The 22,073-nt window shown below is 43.6% G+C and overlaps 1 protein-coding gene across 1 annotated transcript; it reads left to right on the top strand.

Moving 5' to 3' along the window:
• The first annotated feature begins 761 nt into the window (after positions 1-761).
• On the top strand, positions 762-21,067 carry FEM1B (fem-1 homolog B). The gene is made up of 2 exons (XM_084781603.1): positions 762-1,650; positions 15,266-21,067. Exons 1-2 carry the CDS (start codon positions 1,403-1,405, stop codon positions 16,899-16,901), a joined length of 1,884 nt encoding a protein of 627 aa, XP_084637729.1. The 5' UTR covers positions 762-1,402; the 3' UTR covers positions 16,902-21,067.
• Positions 21,068-22,073: the final 1,006 nt, after the last annotated feature.

Raw genomic sequence — 22,073 nt, 5'->3', positions numbered from 1 at the left:
CCCACACCCACATCCCTGTTTCACAGCAAATGGCAGTGATATGAATCCAACAACTGTACATCGTGTATTTGTCGGCTTCCTCCACACAATCACACAAGCCTCAGGAGAGAAATGACCGGCCCATACCAAGAAATCCCTGGGGTTAAGCAAAGCCTGGTACTTGGATGGCCAATAGCATTCTTGGGATAAATGCTCTTTTCAAATCCTAACAATTCTGTGACGTCTGTGAGACAACGCAGGTTCTGCATGGTCAGGACCAGAGACTGGTTCAATCTGGTTATGATTGCTTCCTCCTAGCTCTTTATCTTACACACTTAATCCACCTTTCCTGGGAACTCTGGTCAGGCTTTCAGTTTCTTCTCAGTGCTCTCACTCTCTCGGAATCTCCAAGACATACAGCCGTTATTCAAAAGCAGATCTTTTGGGTGCTCTTACCCCTTCCTTGTGTCTCCCCCCGACCCCGCGCCGCCCCCGCGCGCATCCCAGGCAGACAGTATCCCACACTATTACTCATAAAACCGGGTGTGCTCTCTATCCATCCCGTAGGTTCAGTAGCCTTCTCTCCAACCCCCACTCTTGACTAAGTATCCCAGGGTCCTATGGGGGTGCGGAGATGGCTCCTTGCGTCAAGGGCACTAGGGACTTTCAAGCCTAAATCATGGCTCGGCAACCGACACACAGCGGAACCTTTCTTTAGGAAAGCCTCGTTTGCCCGCCGGTCGGTTTAGGAAGAGAGTCCTACTTAAACGTCCCTCCCACTCCCGCCTTCCCTCCCTCCCTTCGGCACGGTCTATGGAGGCTATCTTCCTCCTGCGCTAAGTTCCGGTACCGGTGGTGCCGGAGCGTCCCGCGAACACCCACGCGCGGCTCGCGGCGGCCCTCCTCGCCACCCGAGTCTTCCGACTGCCGGTGGGCGAGCGCTCGCGGTTTCCCTGCGACGAGGCGGAGGCCGTTCCGGACCCTCCTCCATCCCGGGGCGCGGAGCAGGCGTGCCCATCGCCCGCCAACCGGGGCGCGCGCCGGCCTCTCGAGACCCCAGCGGCGACCCGTAGCTCGGGCGCGCGCCTGTCGCAGCCCGCAGGAAGGAGGCTGCCTGAGGCCCGGGGCGGCGGCCGCCATGGAGATCCCCTCGGCCCAGGGCCGGTGCCTGGGGCATCGGGGGCGGCCCTGATCGTCTTCCTCCACGCCCGGGCCGGGTCACAGTTGTGCCCCCGGCGGCTTTCGGCCACCTCTGGGTCTCCGCCCTTGCTGGGTCGCGCTGCTGCCTTAGGCGCGGCGGCGGCGGCGCCCTGTTGAATGGGCTGTGAGGGCCCGGGTCTGAAGTGCTGGCGGACGCGGCCTCCGGGGGCGCAAGGCAGCAGCAGCGGTGGCGACCAAACGGGTGTTGGAGTTGGCGGCGGCCATGGAGGGCCTGGCTGGCTATGTGTACAAGGCGGCCAGCGAGGGCAAGGTGCTCACTCTGGCTGCCTTGCTCCTTAACCGGTCGGAAAGCGATATCCGCTACCTGCTGGGCTATGTCAGCCAGCAGGGAGGGCAGCGCTCCACACCCCTCATCATCGCTGCCCGCAATGGGCACGCCAAGGTGGTGCGCTTGCTGTTAGAACACTACCGTGTGCAGACCCAGCAGACTGGCACCGTCCGCTTCGACGGGTAGGTACATCCCAACTCCAGCCTTCCCTCCGACGCGCGCGGACCCCCCACGTCCTGGAGCCTCCCCCTCCCCTCCCTCACCCACTCATCTTGTGTGGACTCCCTTCTGCCTTCTCGTATCCCCCCTCAGCATCACTGATGCCCACCTCATCTTGCAAGGCTAACGTTTTGCTGTCTTTTCTTCCCGGCTCTTACCCTATTCCCCCTGTAGGTGGTAGCCACACCCTGGGTCTTGAGATCTATGGTCTCCATTAGTCAGCGAACACACAGTGTCAGAGTGGTGGCTGCCCATCTAGGTTTTTATACCTTTCTGTCAGCACTGGCGTTGTAACCAAGATCGGAAATTAACGAGATCAGTAGTTAGAATTGCTTTATTTAACCTCTGCATTTTTCTTTTTAATACCCTGTGTGGTCGGATCGAGAGCCTCAACAAGATCTGTGGGGCTTTCAGTGAAAATAAGCCCCCAAGAACGAGTTCATCATCCAGCTGGGCATCTCTAGACACGATCCTGACTGTCCCATATTGTTGACCGGTGTTTTTGGCTGCACAGGTGGCTCTGGACCTGGGGTAGAAGTTATGCCATTGCTAAATTACATTTTACAGGGTGATGTGGTGGGAAGGCTTCACAAACACTATCGTTCAAAAATTATTATTGTTCTAGTCAGGTTTTATCCTTTGAGGTTAATTGTACATATTTGGGGGAGGGCAAGATAACAGACACCTTGTTTGACGGTATCTTTTTTTTTTTCCTGTGCTGAGTGATTGACACCATACAGCTGCCTGAATTTTGCTTTGTTGATTATATTGGTTTTTTTTTAATCTGTCTGTTTATCACGTATCATGTCATATCTATCATCTATTAATTTTTGCTATTTCTGGCTTTTTGTTTTTGTTTTGTTTTTTTGAGACAGGGTTTCTCTGTGTAGCCTTGGCTGTCCTGGACTCACTTGGTAGACCAGGCTGGCCTCGAACTCAGTGATCCGCCTGCTTCTGCCACGGGAGTGCTGGGATTAAAGGATGAGCCACCGTGCCCGGTTTATTTTTGGTTTTCAAAAGCAGGTCTTACTTCATATCCCAGGCTGCCTGGGCCTAGCCTCCTGCTTCAGCTTCCTAAATGCTGGGGTTATAGCTGTGGGCTTTAAAGGTTGGGTTTTGGCTTTTTTTGTTAATTTTTTTTTCCCTGAGACAGGGTTTCTCTGTGTAGCCTTGGCTGTCCTGGATTCGCTTTGTAGGCCAGGCTGTCCTCAACTCACAGAGATCCGCCTGCCTCTGCTCCCAGGAGTGCTGGGATTACAGGAGAGCACCATGGTGTCTGGCTGCCATGTTTTTTTTTTTTTTCTCTCTTAATAAAAACTTTTGGTTCTGTTTTTAATGAGAGGAAACCGAGTTGAACTGTTGTATTCTAATGAAACACCAGCTCTGGATCATGGCTTATCTTTGGTGCTACTGTAGATAGTAAGGAAGGTGGGTTGAGAAAGATGACAACCTGATTCATGTTTGCTTTTTCCCTTTGGTTTCTGTGTCCTGGAAGTTTCCAGCCTCTCATAATATTGCACCTAGAGGAGTGAGGCTGGATGGTCCCATTATGTAAACACCTGTATGCATTAGGTTAGGAATGAATCCCTGCCACACCCACACACCTTTAATCCCAGCACTCAGGGAAGCAGAGGCAAGTCCATGTGAGTTCGAGGTCAGACTGAGTCCAGAGCAGCCAAGGCTATACAGAGAAACCCTGCCTAAAAAAAAAAAAAGAATTTAGAAGGCTCTGTTTAATGCTGTCTTCTTGGATCATCAAAATGAAAGCAATTTTGAGGTGATAATTAAAAGAACCTGATGATAGGTTTGATGATGCACACCTTTTATCCCAGCATTGAGAGGTAAGCAAATTATGTAAATTTGGGGTCAGTTTGGTATATAAAGTGAGTTCCAGGCCAGCTAGAGCTACATAGACCTTGTTTCAAAAAACAAAAACAAAAACCAAGCACCTCTCCCCTAACTCCTGAAGCAGTTGGAAATGCAGTTTTGAGCCTGTGTACCTGAATATCTTGCTCAGCATTCTGCACAAACTAGTGAGATTAAGGAGTTCTAAAGCACACAGTTGTCAGATACCTACTGTGTGCTAAGCTTTTGGTAGGGAGCTATATTCAGAGGCATATGAGATTGTCCTACTGTAGAGACTGACAGTTTGGGGCAAAGGGAGCGGAGCATCAGGTGTTAGTAGTTGCAGATGCCCTGCCTTTTAGGCTTATAGGAGTCCTTGAGCCTGCTGAGGGAGAACAGAGGAAGAGGAAGTACTCAGCCCTGTGGTGGTGGAGAATCAGGGCTTCACAGAGAAAGTAGTATTAGAGCTGGACTTGAAAGACTAGTGAGACACATGGGGCTGGAGAGATGACTCAGTGGTTAAGAGCACAGACTGCTCTTCTAGAGGTCCTGAGTTCAATTCCCAGCAACCACATGGTGGCTCACAACCATCTGTAATGTGATTTGATGCATACTGTATACAAAATAAATAAATCTTAAAAAAAAAAAAAGAATAATGAGACATGAAGAGGAGACATGAGTCTGGTGTACTTCAATGTTTCAGTGCTATTGCAAGAAGAGATCCAAGCTGGGACAATCAAAAGAGTATGAAGTACTGAGAGGATGGAGAGACTTCAGAGAGTGGAGTGCACTGAGAAGATGCAGCAATTAGGTTTTGATGTTCATATCAAACTTTAATCAAGACTGGTAAACTGCAACCATTTGCAGTTTTGCAGGAGGCTTCTGGGAACTACGTCTACTCAGCCTGTGGATTGTTACAGCTGTGAACTGCTGTATTAAAGTATCTTGGTATTTTATTTATTTTTTGTTTGTTTGTTTTTTGAGACAGGATTTCTCTGTGTAGCCTTGGCTGTCCTGGACTTCACTGGCCTTGAACTCACAGGGATCCACCTTCCTCTGCCTCCTGAGTGCTGAGATTAAAGGTGTGTACCACCACCACCCAACCTGGTATTTTATTTTTAAAATCCCTGTAATAGGTCCAATCCTGAGTCATATTTTGTGGAGCAGGAAATGAAGGTTTATTTTGACAAGTTTACTAATTAATAAGAAGGATTGAGTTCATGACCACATCTCAGCTGGCCCACAAGTCTCTGGGATGATTTTGCAGTTTAACTCATATTTTTTGTTGTTTTTCCGAGACAAGGTTTCTCTGTTATCTCAGAGATTTTGACATTTGAGAGCCAGAAAAAGATGGTGATCACACATGTGATGGCTTCTTACTACACTAATTTCAGACCTTTAGAGCCTGTTAGCTTGAGTGCTGGTAACATGAAGCTCATGTATCAAAGTGTAGTTTATTATTATTTTCTGCCTCTGCCTCCCTGAGTGCTGGGATTACAGGCATGCGCCATTGTGCTTAGCTTTTTTTTCCCCTTAAAGATTTGATTATTAGGCTGGGTGTGGTGGCGCACGCCTTTAATCCCAGCACTTGGGAGGCAGAGGCAGGTGGATCGCTGTGAGTTCGAGGCCAGCTTGGTCTACAAAGCGAGTCCAGGGCAGCCAAGGCTACACAGAGAGACCCTGTCTCAAAAAAACCAAAAAAAAACAAAAAAAAAAAAAACAACAAAAAAAGATTTATTATGTGTACAGTGTTTTGCTTGAATGTACACCTGCATACCAGAAGAGGGCACCGGATGTCATTATAGATGGTTGTGAACCACCATGTGGTTGCTGGGAATTGAACTCAGGGACTTTGGAAGAATAGCCTGTGCTCTTAACCTCTGAGACATCACTCCAGCCCCCAGCTAGCTTATTATTATTAATTTAAAAAAAGATTTATTTTATATTATGTTTGGGGTATGTACACATGTGAGTGAAGATGCCCAGATTGTTCTGAGCTGCCCAGTGTGGTTTCTGAGACCTGAACTCTGGGCCTCTGAAGAATTGTTTGTGTTCTTACTGAGCCATCTCTCTAGCTCCTAGCTTTTTATTTTGTTTGAGACAGGATCTCACTGTGTAGCCTTGGGTGGCCTGGAGCTTTCTATGTAGACCAGGCTGGCCTTCGATTCATAAAGATATGCCTGCCTTTGTCTCCCAATTACTGGAATCAAAAGGATACACCACTATGTCCAGCCTAAGTGTTCTTTTTTTTTTTCAAGACAGAGTTTCTCTGTGTAGAGCCCTGGATGGAACTCAGTCTGTAGACCAGCCTGGCTTTGAACTCAGATTCACCTGCCTCTGCCTTCCAAGTGCTGGGATTAAAGATATACCCTTACACCTCCATCTTTTAAATTTTATTATTTTTTTCATTTTATGTGTATTGGTGTTTGCCTGCATATATGTCGGTGTGAGGTTGTCAGATCTTGGAGTTACAGATAGTTATGAGCTGCCATGTAGGTGCTGTCATTTGGACCTGGGTCCTCTGGAAGAGCAGCCAGTGTTCTTAATTGCTGAGCCATCTCTCCAGCCCTGCTGCCCCCCCCCCCCCCCCCGCTTTTGTTTTTAAAAACAATTTTTATGACACTGGTACAGAACCTAGAGCCTCCACCCATGCTAGGCAGTTGCTCTACCGTCTTGTTTTATCTCCACCCTGGGACTGGATTTTGAAAAGTTAATCTTCAGGACTAGAGAGATGGCTCAGAGGTTAAGAGCACCGTCTGCTCTTCCGAAGGTCCTGAGTTCAATTCCCAGCAACCACATGGTGGCTCACAACCACCTGTAATGAGATCTGGTGTCTTCTTGTGGTGGGCAGGCACATGTGTGGGCAGAATACTGTATAAATTATAAATCTTTAAAAAAAGAAAAGAAAAGTTAATCTTCAGATTTTGTTGTCACTTGAGACCCATGACCAGGTGGGAGCCAAAGATGTCATTTTTGTGTACTAAAGTAGATTTAATGTTTCTAATTGCAGCTGTTTACATACCATCTTCACAAGTTTTAGCCCAAGTCGTTCATCTATCCTCTTATTTACTAAGTGTAGTCTTTTAAAAATTTAGGTATTTGCCACTGGGAGGCAGAGGCAGGCCGATCTCTGTGACTTTGAGTCTAGCCTGGTCTACAAAGCAAGTCTAACACAGCCAAGGCTACACAGAGAAACCATGTCTTGAAAAACCAAAATTAGGTATTTGCTTGATAACTTAACCTGTAGCATGTCTCACATTTTAGTTTCTTTTTGCACAGCAGTGTCCATGTAATAATCATTTTTGATATGTTGTGTTTTGTGTGCATATTTGTCTAAGAGAGACACGGATATTAAAATTATTTGTGGTGTTTCAGTAACTTTTGAGACAGGGACATGTTAGATAGCCCAAGTTGGCCTAAAACTCAATTCCACCCTGGTGCAGGGATTACTGACATGTGCTGCCACACCCACTTTAGTTTTTTGTTTGTTTGCTTTTTGTTGTTTTTAAACTCTGCGTGCCTTAGTTTCTTTTCCTGTTCGTATGATAAAATATTCTGACAAAAGCAACTCAAGGAAGAAAGATTTTATTTCATCTCTCAGCTCAAGGGTCCATCATGGAGATGTGAAGGCAGCAGAAGCTTGGAGCGTCTGGTCACATCACATTCACAGTCAGGAAGCAGATATGGTGCTCAGCTCAGGACCAAGCTTGGAATAGTGTTCTCAGTGTGGACCGTTCTACCTCAGCCTACCCACATCAACATAATCTCCTTTAGGCATACCCAGTCTCAGTAATCCCTCCCAGGTATGCCTGGAGGCTTGTCTCCTAGGTGGTTCCATGTTGTTCACAAACTGCCATACTGTATTCTGCGTAAGAGCTTTTATTTTATTTTATTTTTTTTATTTTTATTATTATTATTATTATTATTATTATTATTATTATTATTATTATTTTGGTTTTTCGAGACAGGGTTTCTCTGTGTTAGCCTTGGCCGTGCTGGACTCACTTTGTAGACCAGGCTGGCCTCGAACTCGCAGCGATCCGCCCGCCTCTGCCTCCCGAGTGCTGGGATTAAAGGCGTGCGCCACCACGCCCGGCTAAGAGCTTTTATAACCTCTCAGGAATCCAAAGTGGACTCATAGTATAGTCTCTAGAGCAGTAGTTACCAGCTTGGGGATTGCGACCCCTTGGGGGAGGGTCAAACAACCCTTTCACAGAGGTTGCGTATCAGATGTCATGTTTATCAGATACTTATATTATGGTTTACTACAGTTATGAAGTAGCAACGAGTAGTTTTATTTTTTAAATGTTTATTTTTTGGTTTTTTGAGACAGGGTCTCTCTGTGTTAGCCTTGGCTTGTCCTGGACTTGCTTTACTGTAGACCAGGCTGGGATTGAAGGCGTGTGCTACCATGCCTGGCCAGCAACAAGTAGTTTTATGGTTGGGGTCACAGCATCAGGAAGTCTGAGAAACACTGTTCTCAGGAAAGGGACCACTACTTGGATTAAGCCTTAGGTCAATAATTTGAATCCTTGTCCATACTTTTTGGAGTAATATTTGAGATTATTTTGTTTATGGCCTAGGATGTGAACACTGGAGTTGACAGGTGAAAAAGAAAAGAAAAAGCAAAACAGACAAACAAAAAATGATATTCTTGTTTTAGGGCTTTATAACTTATACATACATGTGCATATATACACATGCACGTACATGCACATAGACAATTTTTTGTGAGAAGATATTTGGATTTTAGTTGGCTCAGTAAGAACATACATACATACATACATACATACATACATACACACACACCATACACACATGCACATGTAAAGCAATAAACAAAAGAGTAGGTGATCGGAGCTGTTCTATAGTCCCTGTCACATTTCTGTATGAATAAAGGAAAAAATAGACGTTCCTGGACTATACCAGCAAGAGTAGTAAAGTGACCAAGGACTTTGTATGATAGAAAGTGAAGCGCTGCAACATGGCTTCGTGGGGAAGGTGCTTACCACCAAGCCTGAGGCCTGAGTTTAATCCTTGGAATGAACAAGGTGGAAGGAGAGAACCAGTTCTTGCAAGTTGTCCTCTCATTTCTACATTCATGTCATGATATGCATGGGTTTGCATATATACACTGAAAATTGAAATTTAATAATAATACTGAGCATGCTGGACCGGGCCTTTAGTCTCAGCACTCCAGAGGTAGAGGCAGAAGGATTCTCTGCTCAGTTCGAGGCCAGCCTGGTGTATATGGTGAGTTCCAGCACAAACAAAGCTACCTAGTGAGACTCTGTCTCACAAAACAAAACAAAAGATATTATTACTATTATTATTTTCAAGACAGGGTTTCTCTGTGTACCTCTGGCTGTCCTGGAACTTGCTCTGTAGGCCAGGTTGGCCTCGAACTCACAGATTGGCCTGTCTCTACCTCCCAAGTGCTGGGATTAAAGGTGTGTGCCACTACCTTAATAATAATCTTTTTTTAAAAATTAAGTGAAGTGCATACGTACTTGAAATTTGATTTTCACCATGGATTTTGGGAAAATTCCTATCTGGAAAATATTCTAATTGCTTTTTGTTTCATTTCCTTATGCTTAAAAGATGGCGCTGGAGAGATGGCTTGGCTGTTAAGAGTTTATACTGCTCTTCCCCAGAACCCAGATTTGGTTCCCAGAATCTACATGAAGTGGCTAAACTACTTTTAACTCAGCTCCAAGGGAACGGATGTCTTGTTCTGGCCTTTATGGATACCTGTACTCATGTAGTGCTTAAATATAGGGAACACACCCACCTTCACCCAACTTGGAAATAAATAAAATGATGTAATAAAACACAAATGCATAGTTACAGATGTTGATATTAACATAGTTACAGTGTGTCCTTGTACTGGTGTGAGTGTGTGTATGAGTAGTAGGAAGTTATTTGTTGGTGCTAGAAGTGTTTTTCAAGACAGGGTTTCTCTGTGTAGCCTTGGCTGTCCTGGACTGGCTTTGTAGACCAGGCTGGCCTCGAACTCACAGTGATCCACCTTCCTCTGCCTCCCGAGTGCTGGGATTAAAGGCGTGCCCCACCACTCCTGGCTGGTGCTAGAAGTTAAATTAGGGCCTTGCACGTGTTCTGCAAACACTCTACAACTGAGCTGCATTCTTGGGCCCTGTGTTTGGTTTTAAAATATGAAATTGCTATATGCTGGGAATACAAATATAAGCTATTTAAATCTTAAGAAGTGTTGCATAAGCTGGGTGTGTCTTGAACCCCCCCCCAAAAAAAAGAAGTGTTACATTAAAATTGGTCCTTTATGATTATTTTTAATACTAGCAATTAAAATAAGTTACGTTTTCTCACTTGAGAGATACAGAGAGGGGCCAATTGGGTCCTGAGACATAATAAGCTCCAGACCAGATAGCAGCTACATAGTGAGATCCTGTCTCAAAGATGAAATACAAAATAATTATTTTTATTATTATTTATTTTATTTTATTTTTTGGTTTCTCGAGACAGGGTTTCTTTGTGTAGCCCTGGCTGTGCTGGACTAGCTTTGTGGACCAGGCTGGCCTTGAACTCACAGTGATCTGCCTGCCTCTGCCTCCTGAGTATTGGGATTAAAGGCATGTGCCACCATGCATGGCATTATTTTTATTTTTATTTTTAAGGGAAGAAGGATAATACTGACTCTCTGTACAGTAAAGGCTGGCCTTAGCCTTAGGATCTTCCTGCCTCAGACTCTGGTTTATTGATATGCTGCCATACCCAGCTTAAAATACTACTCTTATTTTCAATATTTGTTTGTAAACCAAGGAATTAATCAGGACTAGGTATGATGGTGCATGCTTTTTTTTTAAAAAAACATTTTTATTTAATTTTTTATTTTATGTGCGTTGGTCAGATCTTGGAGTTACAGACAGTTGTGAGCTGCTACGTGGCTGTCTGGGAATTGAACCTGGGTCCTTTGGAAGAGCAGGCAGTGCTCTTAACCACTGAGCTGACGGTACATGCTTGTAATCCCAATACTCAAGAGGTTGAAGCAGGAGGGTTGACAGTTTAAGGCCAGCCTGAGCTATATAGCAATTTCTAGGCTAGCCTATTGTAGAAAAAGCACCAAAAGAAAAAAGGAGTTCAGAGGAGTCAGTAAATGTTAGATGAGCAATAACTTCATGATTGCCAACTGTGCCTTTTACCAACAATTGTCTAATTAAAATTCATTCTAATTTAAAATTAGTGTATTTAAAATTTCACTTAATATGTAGAGTTCAATTATAATTTTTTCATTGTCGCAACATACCATTTACAATACTATTATAAAATAATCACTGTAGTAGTAAACCAAATGAAATATGTATTTTTGTACTGAAAATTACAAAGTATCTTTGAGATAAATAGAAGGTAACAAAACAAACAGAAAGACACCAAGGTCATGGTTTAGAAGTCTCAGTAGTCTCTGAGTATAAGTTGTATACATTCTCTCTCTCCATTTGCTCTTACTCAAACCACACCCCTATCAGGCTACATGTGCATAAGCACATATGTCTGGCTAACTCTAGTATGTAGGAAAGTAACTAAGATAATTTTGAAGGGAAAATAAGAAACTACCATAATTAATTATGTCACTGATACAAGGATAAAATAATGTATCAGGAGAACATTCCAGAAGTAAACTAATACACGGAGTCACTGACTAAAGAAAATGGCTCCAGGGGGACTGGGAATGTTAGTTCAGTGGTAGAATGCTTGCCTAGGAGCATGACACCCTGGGTTCAAGTCCCCAGCACTATGGAAGGAAAGAAAAACTCCAGTGAAACTCAGGTAGGAGGCACACTTTCTAAATAAACAGTGCTGGGGCAATTAACAATCAGTGTGAACGAAAATCAGTCTTTGTTTTAACTCACACATGCACGAAAATGTAAACTATTAGGGCCTAGAAAGATGGCTCAGTCATTAGGAGCATTTACTGATCTTCCAGAGGATCTGGGTGCTTAGGGCCTTAAAAAAGTCTGCATCTGAGACTAATGCCTCAAAGAAACAAACCCAAAAATGATTGTGTAGAATAACTGGTCATAACAGTCAACCCTGGAAACCAAAATGTCCATTAAGAGGACAATGGAGAAGTAAACTGTAGAGTTCTCATACAACAGAATACTAGGTAGCATCCAAGAAGAACTTGCAGCTACACCTAACTACATGGAAGGATCTCAGATCCAGACAGTGGGAAACAACACATGAAGGAGTGTGCTGCGTGGGTTCATCAATTGAAGTTCACATTGCAGGCAAGTGATCTAGGGAGGAGCTGACTGGGAAGAGGCACACGGAAGACAATTAGAGTGATCAAAATGGTTTATACCTGGGTCAGAAAATGAGTCCATAGATGTACACTTAAGATTAAGCTGGTGGGATGGCTCAGTAGATGAAGGCACTTGTTGCCAAGTTTAATTTGCAGAACCCACGTAGTAGAGAGAACCAATTCCCACAAATTGCCCTCTGACTTCCTCCTGCATGCTGTGGTACTTGCATATAGTAAGTATACATTTACATTTTTAAAAGCTTATGGATTTTACTAGGTTTGTAGTTATAACTAAGCTTTATAGACTTAAAGGAGTACAACTGACTTTAAAGAAAAATAGCTCAAATACACCAAGTTGTTCATATAAAATCTTTCAGTGCCTCTAGTACTGTTTTGACTACTTAGTATGTAATAACATAACAACTCAATCTTCCCAGTAACCTGCCAGTAGCCCTGTGAGGTAGATACTGTTTATCATGCCCATCTTGCAGATCTGTAACTAATAGGTTTACTGAGTACCAGATACATCAAAAGGTCTTTGAATATCATAAAAAGTATCAACTGCAGTGGGGCTTGGTGGCGCACGCCTTTAATCCCAGCACTCAGGAGGCAGAGACGGGTGGATCACTGTGAGTTCGAGGCCAGCCTGGTCTACAAAGTGAGTCTAGGACAGCCAAGGCTACACAAAGAAACCCTGTCTTGAAAAACCCAAAAAAAAAAAAAAAAAAAAAAAAAAGATCAACTGCAAGGAAACAGTACATCAACATTTGTTTTGATTTCAAATTGTATCAAAACAAATAGAGGACCAGTGGGTTGGCTCAGCCACTGAAAGTCACAGTGGGCAGACCTGATTGTGTGGGTTCCATTCCTGGGACCCGCCTGGTGGAACTGGTGGAAGGAGAGAACCCACCCACTCAAGTTGTTCTCTCACTTCAGAGGGGCGGCAGCATCTGCAGGGCGTACGCACACGCACATTTGTGCTGCTGTAACAGAATAAGACTGGGTGATTCTTAAGAGTGGAAATTTATTTCCCATATGGAGACTGGACAGTCAAGATGAAGGGAAGTTTGGTTGTCTGGCAAGAGCTGAATTCTACAGAGAAGAATGCTGTCTTTCCACATGGTAGAAGGCAGAAGAGCAGGTCAGCCCGCCACTGCCAAGAGCTAAGCCTCTTTCATAAGCACTGTAATTTTGAAGAGGCAGGGAGGTGCCCTAGTTGCGTTGGTAACACCTGACTTTTGGAGAGGCATTATGGTAGTTGCACTCTTAATGTGTGGGGGCTGTAATTTGATATGTGTCAAAACATAAGGTATGCAGCAAGAAGCTCACTAATAATTCTTGGTGTGCTTAATTGTCCTAGGGAATAATTACTTGGTTATCATTCTGCCCTAATGCTGTCAGGTATACTTACTGGTTTTAGCACAGTAATTCTAAATATCTTTAGCAAAAATCTTTTTAGGTCCATCAAACCATTATCAGTAGAATTAAAATTAGGAAAAGGAGACAGGGGAAAGTGGGAAAGGTTGGACTTGTCAGAAGAGCCTAACTTTGTAGAGTTAATAATTCAAAAAAAATTTATTTTATGTGCATCAATGTTTTTCCTGTGTGTATGACTATGTGAGGATTTCAGTTGGAACTGTAAGTTTCAGACAGGTGTGAGCTGCCATGTGGGTGCTGGGAATTGAACCTGGGTCCTCTGGAAGAGCAGTCAAGTGCTCCCAACAGCTAAGCCATTTCTCCAGCCCGAGTTACTAACTTTGTAGAGTAGCAAAGGCTCACTGACGCTGTGTCCACAGTGTCCAGTCAGAGAGGTTCCTGAGTAGTTTCTCAAACGCTGTTTATTTCCTGCTGTTGCTGCCCCGTAATGATTTGCTTCAGGAATATATATATTCAGACACACATCTTATCTTTTCATTTGGGACATAGCATGCTCAAACACATTTTTATGCAACATTATATTTACATGGTGAGCATATTTGCTTAGTAAGTCTCCATGTGCGTCCTGCCATCCAGTCCCTTTCCCAAAGGAAAGCAGTATGGCTCAATGATTGTTCATTCTTGATGCTGTAGCTCAGGTAATCTTAGAGCCATGGTTCTCAACCTTCCTAACACTGTGAACCTCATGGTGTGGTGACCCCCAACCATAAAAGTATATTCGTTGCTGTTCTCCCCTCCCTCCCCCCAAGCCAAGACAGGGTTTCTCTTGTAGTTCTGGCTGTCCTGGACTCGCTTTGTAGACTAGGCTGGGCTGGAACTCAGAAAGATCTGCCTGCCTCTGCCTCCTGAGTGCTGGGATTAAAGGTGTGCGCCGCCACGCCCAGCTTCGTTGCTACTTAATAACTGTAGTTTGCTGCTGTTATGAATCATAATGTAAATATTTTTGGAGATAGAGGGTTGCCAAAGGGGTTGTGACCTATAGGTTGAGAACCACTGTCATAGGGTTGCTGTCACCTGCTCTTTATTTTTTTCCCTAAAGCTGCTTCTGACAGAAAGTATGTAGAAACTGGAGTTGTTTCCTTAAATGGGAAAACTGGCCCCTGGAGGGTCTCTGGTCTACTGAGAGGCAAGTCGTGCAGGGCACTGAAAAGTCAGTGTGCCTTTGGTGAACACCATATAGATCACCAGACATTCCTCTGCATTTGCTTTTGGTTTTAGAGCTGTGTGCACCTGGGTATTGGTCCTCGCCTACCTCCCTGATACAGCTTACTTTGTCAGATGGTGCCTACACCTGACATGCTGGCCCTTTAGCTTCTGGGCATTCTGTCTCCACCTCCCATTTCACAGTAGTAACACTGAGGTAATAGGCACTTGCCACTCTTGGCACTAAGTATGTTCTGGAGACAGGACTCAGGCCTTCATGCTTGCACGGCTTTTATTTTCCCCACAGAGCCAATCTTCCTAGCCTTTTGTGTTTTCTGGAGTGTATTGTTGCCAGAAGAGAGTATTCTTCAGATTTAAAAAATGTGCTTTAAAATAACAATGGCAATACTTTTATTGATCCTGTACTAGTAAAGTGCTTTGCTGAAATTACTTGGTTTTTTATTTCGTTTGTTTTTTCTTTTTTAAAGATTTATTTATTTATTATTATGTATACAGCGCTCTGCCTGCATGTACATCTGCAGGCAGAGGAGGACATCAGATCACATTATAGATGGTTGTGAGTTACCATGTGGTTGCTGGGAATTGAATTCATGACCTCTGGAAGAGCAGACAGTGCTCTTAACCACCAGCCACTGGCCTTGAACTCAAAAAGATCTGCCTGCATTTGTCTCCTGAGTTCTGGGACTGAAGGTTGTGCCACTGCACCTGGCTTACTTGTTCTTATTTTTACCCAAACCGATACTTTATTAATGTTTGAGAGAGTGGATTTTTGCTTAGTGCCCCTGAATGTACCCTTTAAAACATGTCAGGGCCCATGAACCCATTGTCTGACGGACTGTTCTTTCTGTGTGTAGGTATGTCATTGATGGTGCCACTGCTCTTTGGTGTGCTGCAGGAGCCGGACATTTTGAAGTCGTTAAACTTCTAGTCAGCCATGGAGCCAATGTGAACCACACCACAGTCACTAACTCCACCCCATTGCGGGCAGCATGCTTTGATGGCAGACTGGACATTGTGAAATATTTGGTCGAAAATAATGCCAATATCAGCATTGCCAACAAGTATGACAACACCTGCCTAATGATCGCAGCATATAAGGGGCACACTGATGTGGTCAGATACCTTTTAGAACAACGTGCTGATCCCAATGCCAAAGCACACTGTGGAGCCACAGCATTGCACTTTGCAGCCGAAGCTGGTCACATTGACATTGTGAAAGAGCTGATAAAATGGCGAGCTGCAATAGTGGTGAATGGCCATGGGATGACCCCATTGAAGGTAGCTGCCGAAAGCTGTAAAGCTGATGTTGTAGAACTGTTGCTCTCTCATGCTGATTGTGACCGCAGAAGTCGCATTGAAGCCTTGGAGCTCTTGGGTGCCTCCTTTGCAAATGACCGTGAGAACTATGACATCATGAAGACCTACCACTACTTATATTTAGCCATGTTGGAGAGGTTTCAGGATGGTGACACTATTCTTGAAAAAGAGGTTCTGCCACCCATCCATGCTTACGGGAACAGAACTGAGTGTAGGAACCCCCAGGAGCTGGAGGCCATTCGGCAAGACAGAGATGCTCTTCACATGGAGGGCCTTATAGTTCGGGAACGGATTTTAGGTGCTGACAACATTGATGTTTCCCACCCCATTATTTACAGAGGGGCTGTCTATGCTGATAACATGGAGTTCGAGCAGTGCATCAAGTTGTGGCTTCATGCCCTGCACCTCAGGCAGAAAGGTAATAGGAACACCCACAAGGATCTGCTTCGGTTTGCTCAAGTCTTCTCACAGATGATACACCTCAATGAAGCTGTGAAGGCCCCAGACATAGAATGTGTTCTGAGGTGCAGTGTTTTGGAAATAGAGCAGAGCATGAACAGAGTTAAAAATATCTCGGATGCAGATGTCCATAGTGCCATGGACAACTATGAGTGTAACCTCTACACTTTTCTGTACCTGGTGTGCATCTCCACCAAGACACAGTGTAGCGAAGAAGACCAGTGCAGAATTAACAAGCAGATCTACAACCTGATTCACCTGGACCCCAGAACACGGGAAGGCTTCACTTTGCTACACCTAGCTGTCAACTCCAACACACCAGTTGATGATTTCCACACCAACGATGTCTGCAGCTTTCCCAATGCACTGGTCACAAAGCTCCTGCTGGACTGTGGCGCTGAGGTGAATGCCGTGGACAATGAAGGGAACAGTGCCCTCCACATTATCGTCCAGTACAACAGGCCCATCAGTGATTTTCTGACCTTGCACTCCATCATCATCAGCCTTGTGGAGGCTGGCGCGCACACCGACATGACAAACAAGCAGAATAAGACTCCATTAGACAAAAGTACAACTGGAGTGTCTGAAATACTACTTAAAACTCAAATGAAGATGAGCCTCAAGTGCCTGGCTGCCCGAGCAGTTCGGGCTAATGACATTAACTACCAAGACCAGATCCCCCGGACTCTTGAAGAGTTTGTTGGATTTCATTAAGTGACTGGATGTGTAAAATCGTTTAATGTGGTGCTAAAAAGTAAAGGACTTTAATCACAGACAATAGAATTATGTGTTCGTACATTCTCCTTTTCTTTCCACTATCCTTTCAGCCCATCGTCCTTGGTTCTGTTTGGCTTTTTTCTTACATGGTATTGATTTCAGGACACTAAACAGAGCAGCGCTGTTCAGGTGTAACTGGAAGGTGTTTGGACATTTGTTTGTTTCTTTTTCTTTTTTAAAGGAATGAATGTAAGAGATTTTGTGTAATAGGGGGCATTTATGACTTAAAATTGATGATGTTTTAAACAGCTGCCTACAAAAGTATTCCTGTTAAGCTGATGTCAGCATGCCATCCGTGCAGCAGTTTTGAGGATTTCATGAAGAAAATGAACTGACCACTGAGAGCATTGGGAGATGCTGGAGCCCTGCGTGGATGCTTCTCACTCTCACTGTGTGTGCGGAGTGATACAGCATATTTTATATCAGGAGGACTTGAAACACTTAGCTACTGATTAATTGAAAATTATGTGCAGTTATTGTTGAAAAGATGAATTCATGGAAACCATCGCATTCTGATGGGTAGTGTTTTGTAACTGGTGATCTTAGCCCAACCCTGTGGACATTGCTAGATTTCACCCTTAGGCTGGAAGTCTCCCAGTTTCTGTTGTAATGATGGATCTAAATTGCAGCCATGCATTTGATTTGGCTCACAGACCTAAATAAGGAGCACGCTGTATTATGAATCATTGTCACAGTCTAGTTAGACATTATATTTTGTCCTCTTCTAGCCCTTTCTTGTGTTGTATCTTTAAAATTTGGAAACTGCCTTCCCAGAGGGCATTTCTGTCTCCCTAATTAGGTGTAAAATGAAAAGAAATGAGGACACTCTTTAATTTTTTTTTTTTACTTAGTCCATTTTAAGATGTAGGAAAACCAGGAGTAGGGTATAGGAAATTAAGTATTTGATGAGGAAAATGATTGTCAATGCCACATGAAAGGTATATCTCAGCTGTAGACTTTCTACCATAGGATATGGTGCGGAGGTCTTTGTTTTTTGTTTTCTTTTATCAGCAACATTTTAACTCTCAAGAGTATTCTGTGATTTTTCTCTTAAGCATCACAGACATTCAAGTTGAAGGAGCACCAGCTTCTATTGATGCTGGAAATGATGATGAAAGTAAAACTAGTTGTTTCTGTAATTTTCTCTAGTGCCAAATGAATGCCTGACCTACCCCTAGTGCATGGTACCGTAAGTGGAGACCCACAGCTTCTTGTTTTCCTTTAGTGAAAAGCATCGTCATGATACAACATCAGATACAAACTTTAAACAACTTGTAAGATTTCACAAACATTTTACCTGTTGTGGATATTGCTTCTAAAGTGTAGAACAGTTGCCGGTGGATCAGTATAAAGCAACCAAGCCAAAACCAGCACCTAGGGCCTTAAGCAGAGATACCCCACAACATGAAATACTTGGGAGAGTAGGAAAGGAGACTTGAAAAGTCTCCTGCTCCAAGGGTTCAAGACACAGTTGCTGTAGTTGTGTTTCGTGTGTGTGTGTGTGTGTGTGTGTGTGTGTGTGTTTGCTTTAGTTAGGAATGTTTTGGTGGTGAATTCTTTCATGGTAATAGATTTCTATTTTCTTAACTTAAGAGTTTACAAGGATGGCTTTTCTGATGGCTTAAAGGGAGATGTGGGAATGACCCTAATTTGGGAACTTCTGAGCTTGCACCTCCTGAGGTGACTCAGAGATAACCCTCACCTTGCTCTGGCAGCTCACAGTGGCATGGAAGATAGGACATACTGCACAAGGTGAGTCAGCCCTGCGCTTCCCAGGCTCAGGTCAGAACTTTCCTTTTCGGACTTTGAGAGCCGAGGAGGACAGTGAGGAATAGCTGTGATACTTAGTATTCTGTTGGTTCCATTTTAAAATGTATATGGTTTTTAAGCACCCAAACCTAAAATATCAGATAATGCTGCATGTTTTAAAAACATTGTTTCCCCTTCACCACCCAGGACCAACACTGTTCCAGACATTATTTATATATGAGACTAATAATAAGATGTGCATATCCAGACATAGAATTTAAGGACAGCTCATGAAGGAGGGAAGATAGTGCTGGCTAGGATGGAGTGAACTGAACCATGCTGGTGGTAAACCTGCTGGGTTTGTTTACTATGTAGTTGCACATGCTGCACTCTTGCTGTCTCTACCGTCACTCCAGATGTGCATTGTGGAACACCTGTATAAAGCCGTTATTGGAAGAAGTGATCTTCATGCCTGGTTTTTCCATTATTTGTTTTTGATAGAATTCTTTGAAAATAAGCTCAGCCAAATGTTCCATAAGCTTTGTTTAAAAAAAAAAAAAAGTAGGTGTGAAAGGTGGTAGCTCTGTAGCTAGCTCACTGGGCTGTCTTCTGTTGCAGCCATGTCTGTCGTTTGGTATTTGTTATTGGTAGAATCATCCTTTGAATTGTAACTCTTCCTTGGCAGTGTTAATGATTTCCCCAGAACACTTCTGTCGTGTAAATTGTCACATAAGTTTGAATGAGCCAGGAGTGCAGGAGGGCACTTTTCACTTTTCATGCAGTTAGGAGTTGAACACTTTAGTAACTAACCCCAGTCTGACCAGCAAACCTATCTTACTTGCTGAAGAAAGGGTACAGTGACTCTGACACTGGCTTTTCACAGTCCAACCTGATAGCTCTCACAGCCCAACCATCTGGAGGTTCTCTGCTGTGAGAGCTTTAAACACATAAACCAAAGAGTGGCCTATCTGCCAAGCTTTGGTTTTGCTAGTTTCTGAGAGGGGTTTTGATCTCATTATACTAATAGTTGATAAATAGCATTGTTTGACGTAAACTAAAGGCAGCACTGTATAAAGCAAATGTTTTTGAAAATCTAAGTTCCAGAGAGCAGTTGTTTGTTGTAGCTGCTGCTGTGCCTCAGTGAGGTCGCTTTGGACAGTTCAAGCAGAGGAGCTTCTTATTCTTGAAATAGCAAAGCCAAAGGACTGAGCTGTTTGTACTTTGCTGGATGAGAAGGAGCCAGTGGCTGGCCACATGAGTATGTGGATGAAAGTATGTATCTATACCTCATGGCAGCTGTAAAAATCAGCTACCCAATGTCAGTGCTCGCAGAAGCGCATTCTTCTCACAACTTACTACAACAGTAACAGGGTGGAGTAAAACCCACAACTCTGCATTTTGCTCTGTGAACTGATATTAGTCCAGATTCTAAGCTGTGCCCACACCCACTTTGAAAGTGCTCAGCTCTATTCTGGATGTCATCTGACAGCCCTTCACTATGTACATACACTGAGGGGGCTCCTTAGCAGCTGCTCTCCAACTCCGATCTGGAACAAATCCTACAGTAACAGTGCTGATACGTTGACTTTTACAGACGTGAAGTAAATGTGGTCTCTAGTCCTAGGTTTGTGGAGTGTATCTTTGTGTTAATGTGTAGGGAAGGGACAGTGGCTTGATGGTTGTGGGGAGTATATCTTTGATGTGTGCACAGGGGTGAGTACTTTTAAATTACTGACAGCTTTCCTTTAGGGGCGAGTCATGGGATGAGTACCCTCATCAAAAATGAAGGCATGAAGATGCAGGCCTGCTAGATGAGGAAGCAGACAGTCTTTGTATCTATTTCTTACCAGGTATTGTAAAATGTGTGCATGGCTTTTTATGTTGTTGCTCAGTAATTGGTAGAGGAGAAAAGATGAGGGGACCCCTCCCTCCAAGCTTTCCTAACCAGTCTTTTCAGAGGTACATAGCTGGGGAGTAAAGTCTGGCCTTAACCTATTGACAAGACCCTGTCCTTTGTAATGTTCACCGCAGCCTGCAGTCCTCGGTGCAGAGGCGCTACATAGTTGTAGTCTAGTAATCACCGTGGTTTACTATGAGCCAGTGATGTCGTTCTATCGTGCACTCTTGTCAAGCCATGTATGTGACTTTAATAAGCATAGTAACCTTGCTGACTGCACCGAGGCCTATCAGTGACTTGTATATTGCATGATGTCTTCTATTTGAGTTTGACATGTAGGATCACTTTTGATTTCATGGCAATTGACAGTCCTAATGGCTCAGCTAATTTGAAACTAACAACTTTGCTGTGTAAAAGGAAAAATGGTGTTGTGTTCAGTAAATGTTTGAAAAAAGTATCTTGAAGTTTGTGTCTTTATTGTTCGGTGTGAGATCTTTTGTTGAGTTCCTTTTAAAAGGGTTGTTGAAGTTATTTGTGTGAGTGGAAAAAAAAAATCCTATATTAAGAAAAGCCTAAATAGTAAAGCCAAGCTCTCCCATGTCCCATTTGAACTCTATAGAGACAGTCATAACATTTGGGGTTCCCCCCTCCCCCACCTTGGTTTTTCTAGACAGGGTTTCTCTGGGTAGCCTTGGCTGTCCTGGACTGCTTTGTAGACCAGGCTGGTTTCAAACTCACAGAGATTTGCCTGCCTGTCTCCCAGAGTGCTGGGATTACAAGTGTGCCCCTGGCTTACAAAACAGTTTTTGAGTAGCTTCCCATATGTTTCTGAGTATATATGTATCTCTTTTTTTGTTTGTTTGCTTGTTTTTTTCTGAGACAGGGTTAGCTTTGGTTGTCCTGGACTCAGTTTGTAGACCAGGCTAGCCTCGAGCTCACAGAGATCCATCCACTTGCTTCTGCCTCCCAAGTGCTGGGATTAAAGGCATGTGTCACCACTGCCTGGCATATCATTTCTTTCCACTTGAAAATTTGGATGGGTTTCATGCTTATTATTTAATGTATCAAACATGTTTCTCATATATATATACATATATATATAAATGAATATATATATTCATTTAAAGACTACAACTTCAAAGCACTTCTATGGATGGTCTTAAAGTCTGTACCCAGATTTTTATTGGTGATCATTTACATTTTCAATATTCTAATGAACATCTACATGATTTAGAGCCACATAATAAGCTCATTGCTAGCTTTGGATCTAATGTCTTAAATGTCTGTACTCAGACAGATTGTTAAATTGCCCTCTCTCTTCCCTGTTCCTGTATTGATAGACACCAGGTATTACTTCAGGTAGTTTTTGCCAGGATGATTAATGAGCAGTTTCGGTTGATTTTTATGTGTGCTCCTTTAACATTTGTGTTTTCTTAGTGTTTGGGCAATGGCCATTTACTTAG

This window comes from Acomys minous (genome assembly GCF_964271855.1).
Source record: "Acomys minous genome assembly, chromosome: 5".
In the NCBI taxonomy this organism is placed as follows: Eukaryota; Metazoa; Chordata; class Mammalia; order Rodentia; family Muridae; genus Acomys; species Acomys minous.
This window is presented reverse-complemented; position numbering and strand designations above follow the sequence as displayed.

Coding starts and splice junctions, on each gene's coding strand:
- FEM1B (XM_084781603.1), top strand. CDS start 1,403: ATGGAGGGCCTGGCTGGCTATGTGTACAAGGCGGCCAGCGAGGGCAAG. Junction 1,651..15,265: donor GGCACCGTCCGCTTCGACGG/GTAGGTACATCC, acceptor TTCTGTGTGTAG/GTATGTCATTGATGGTGCCA.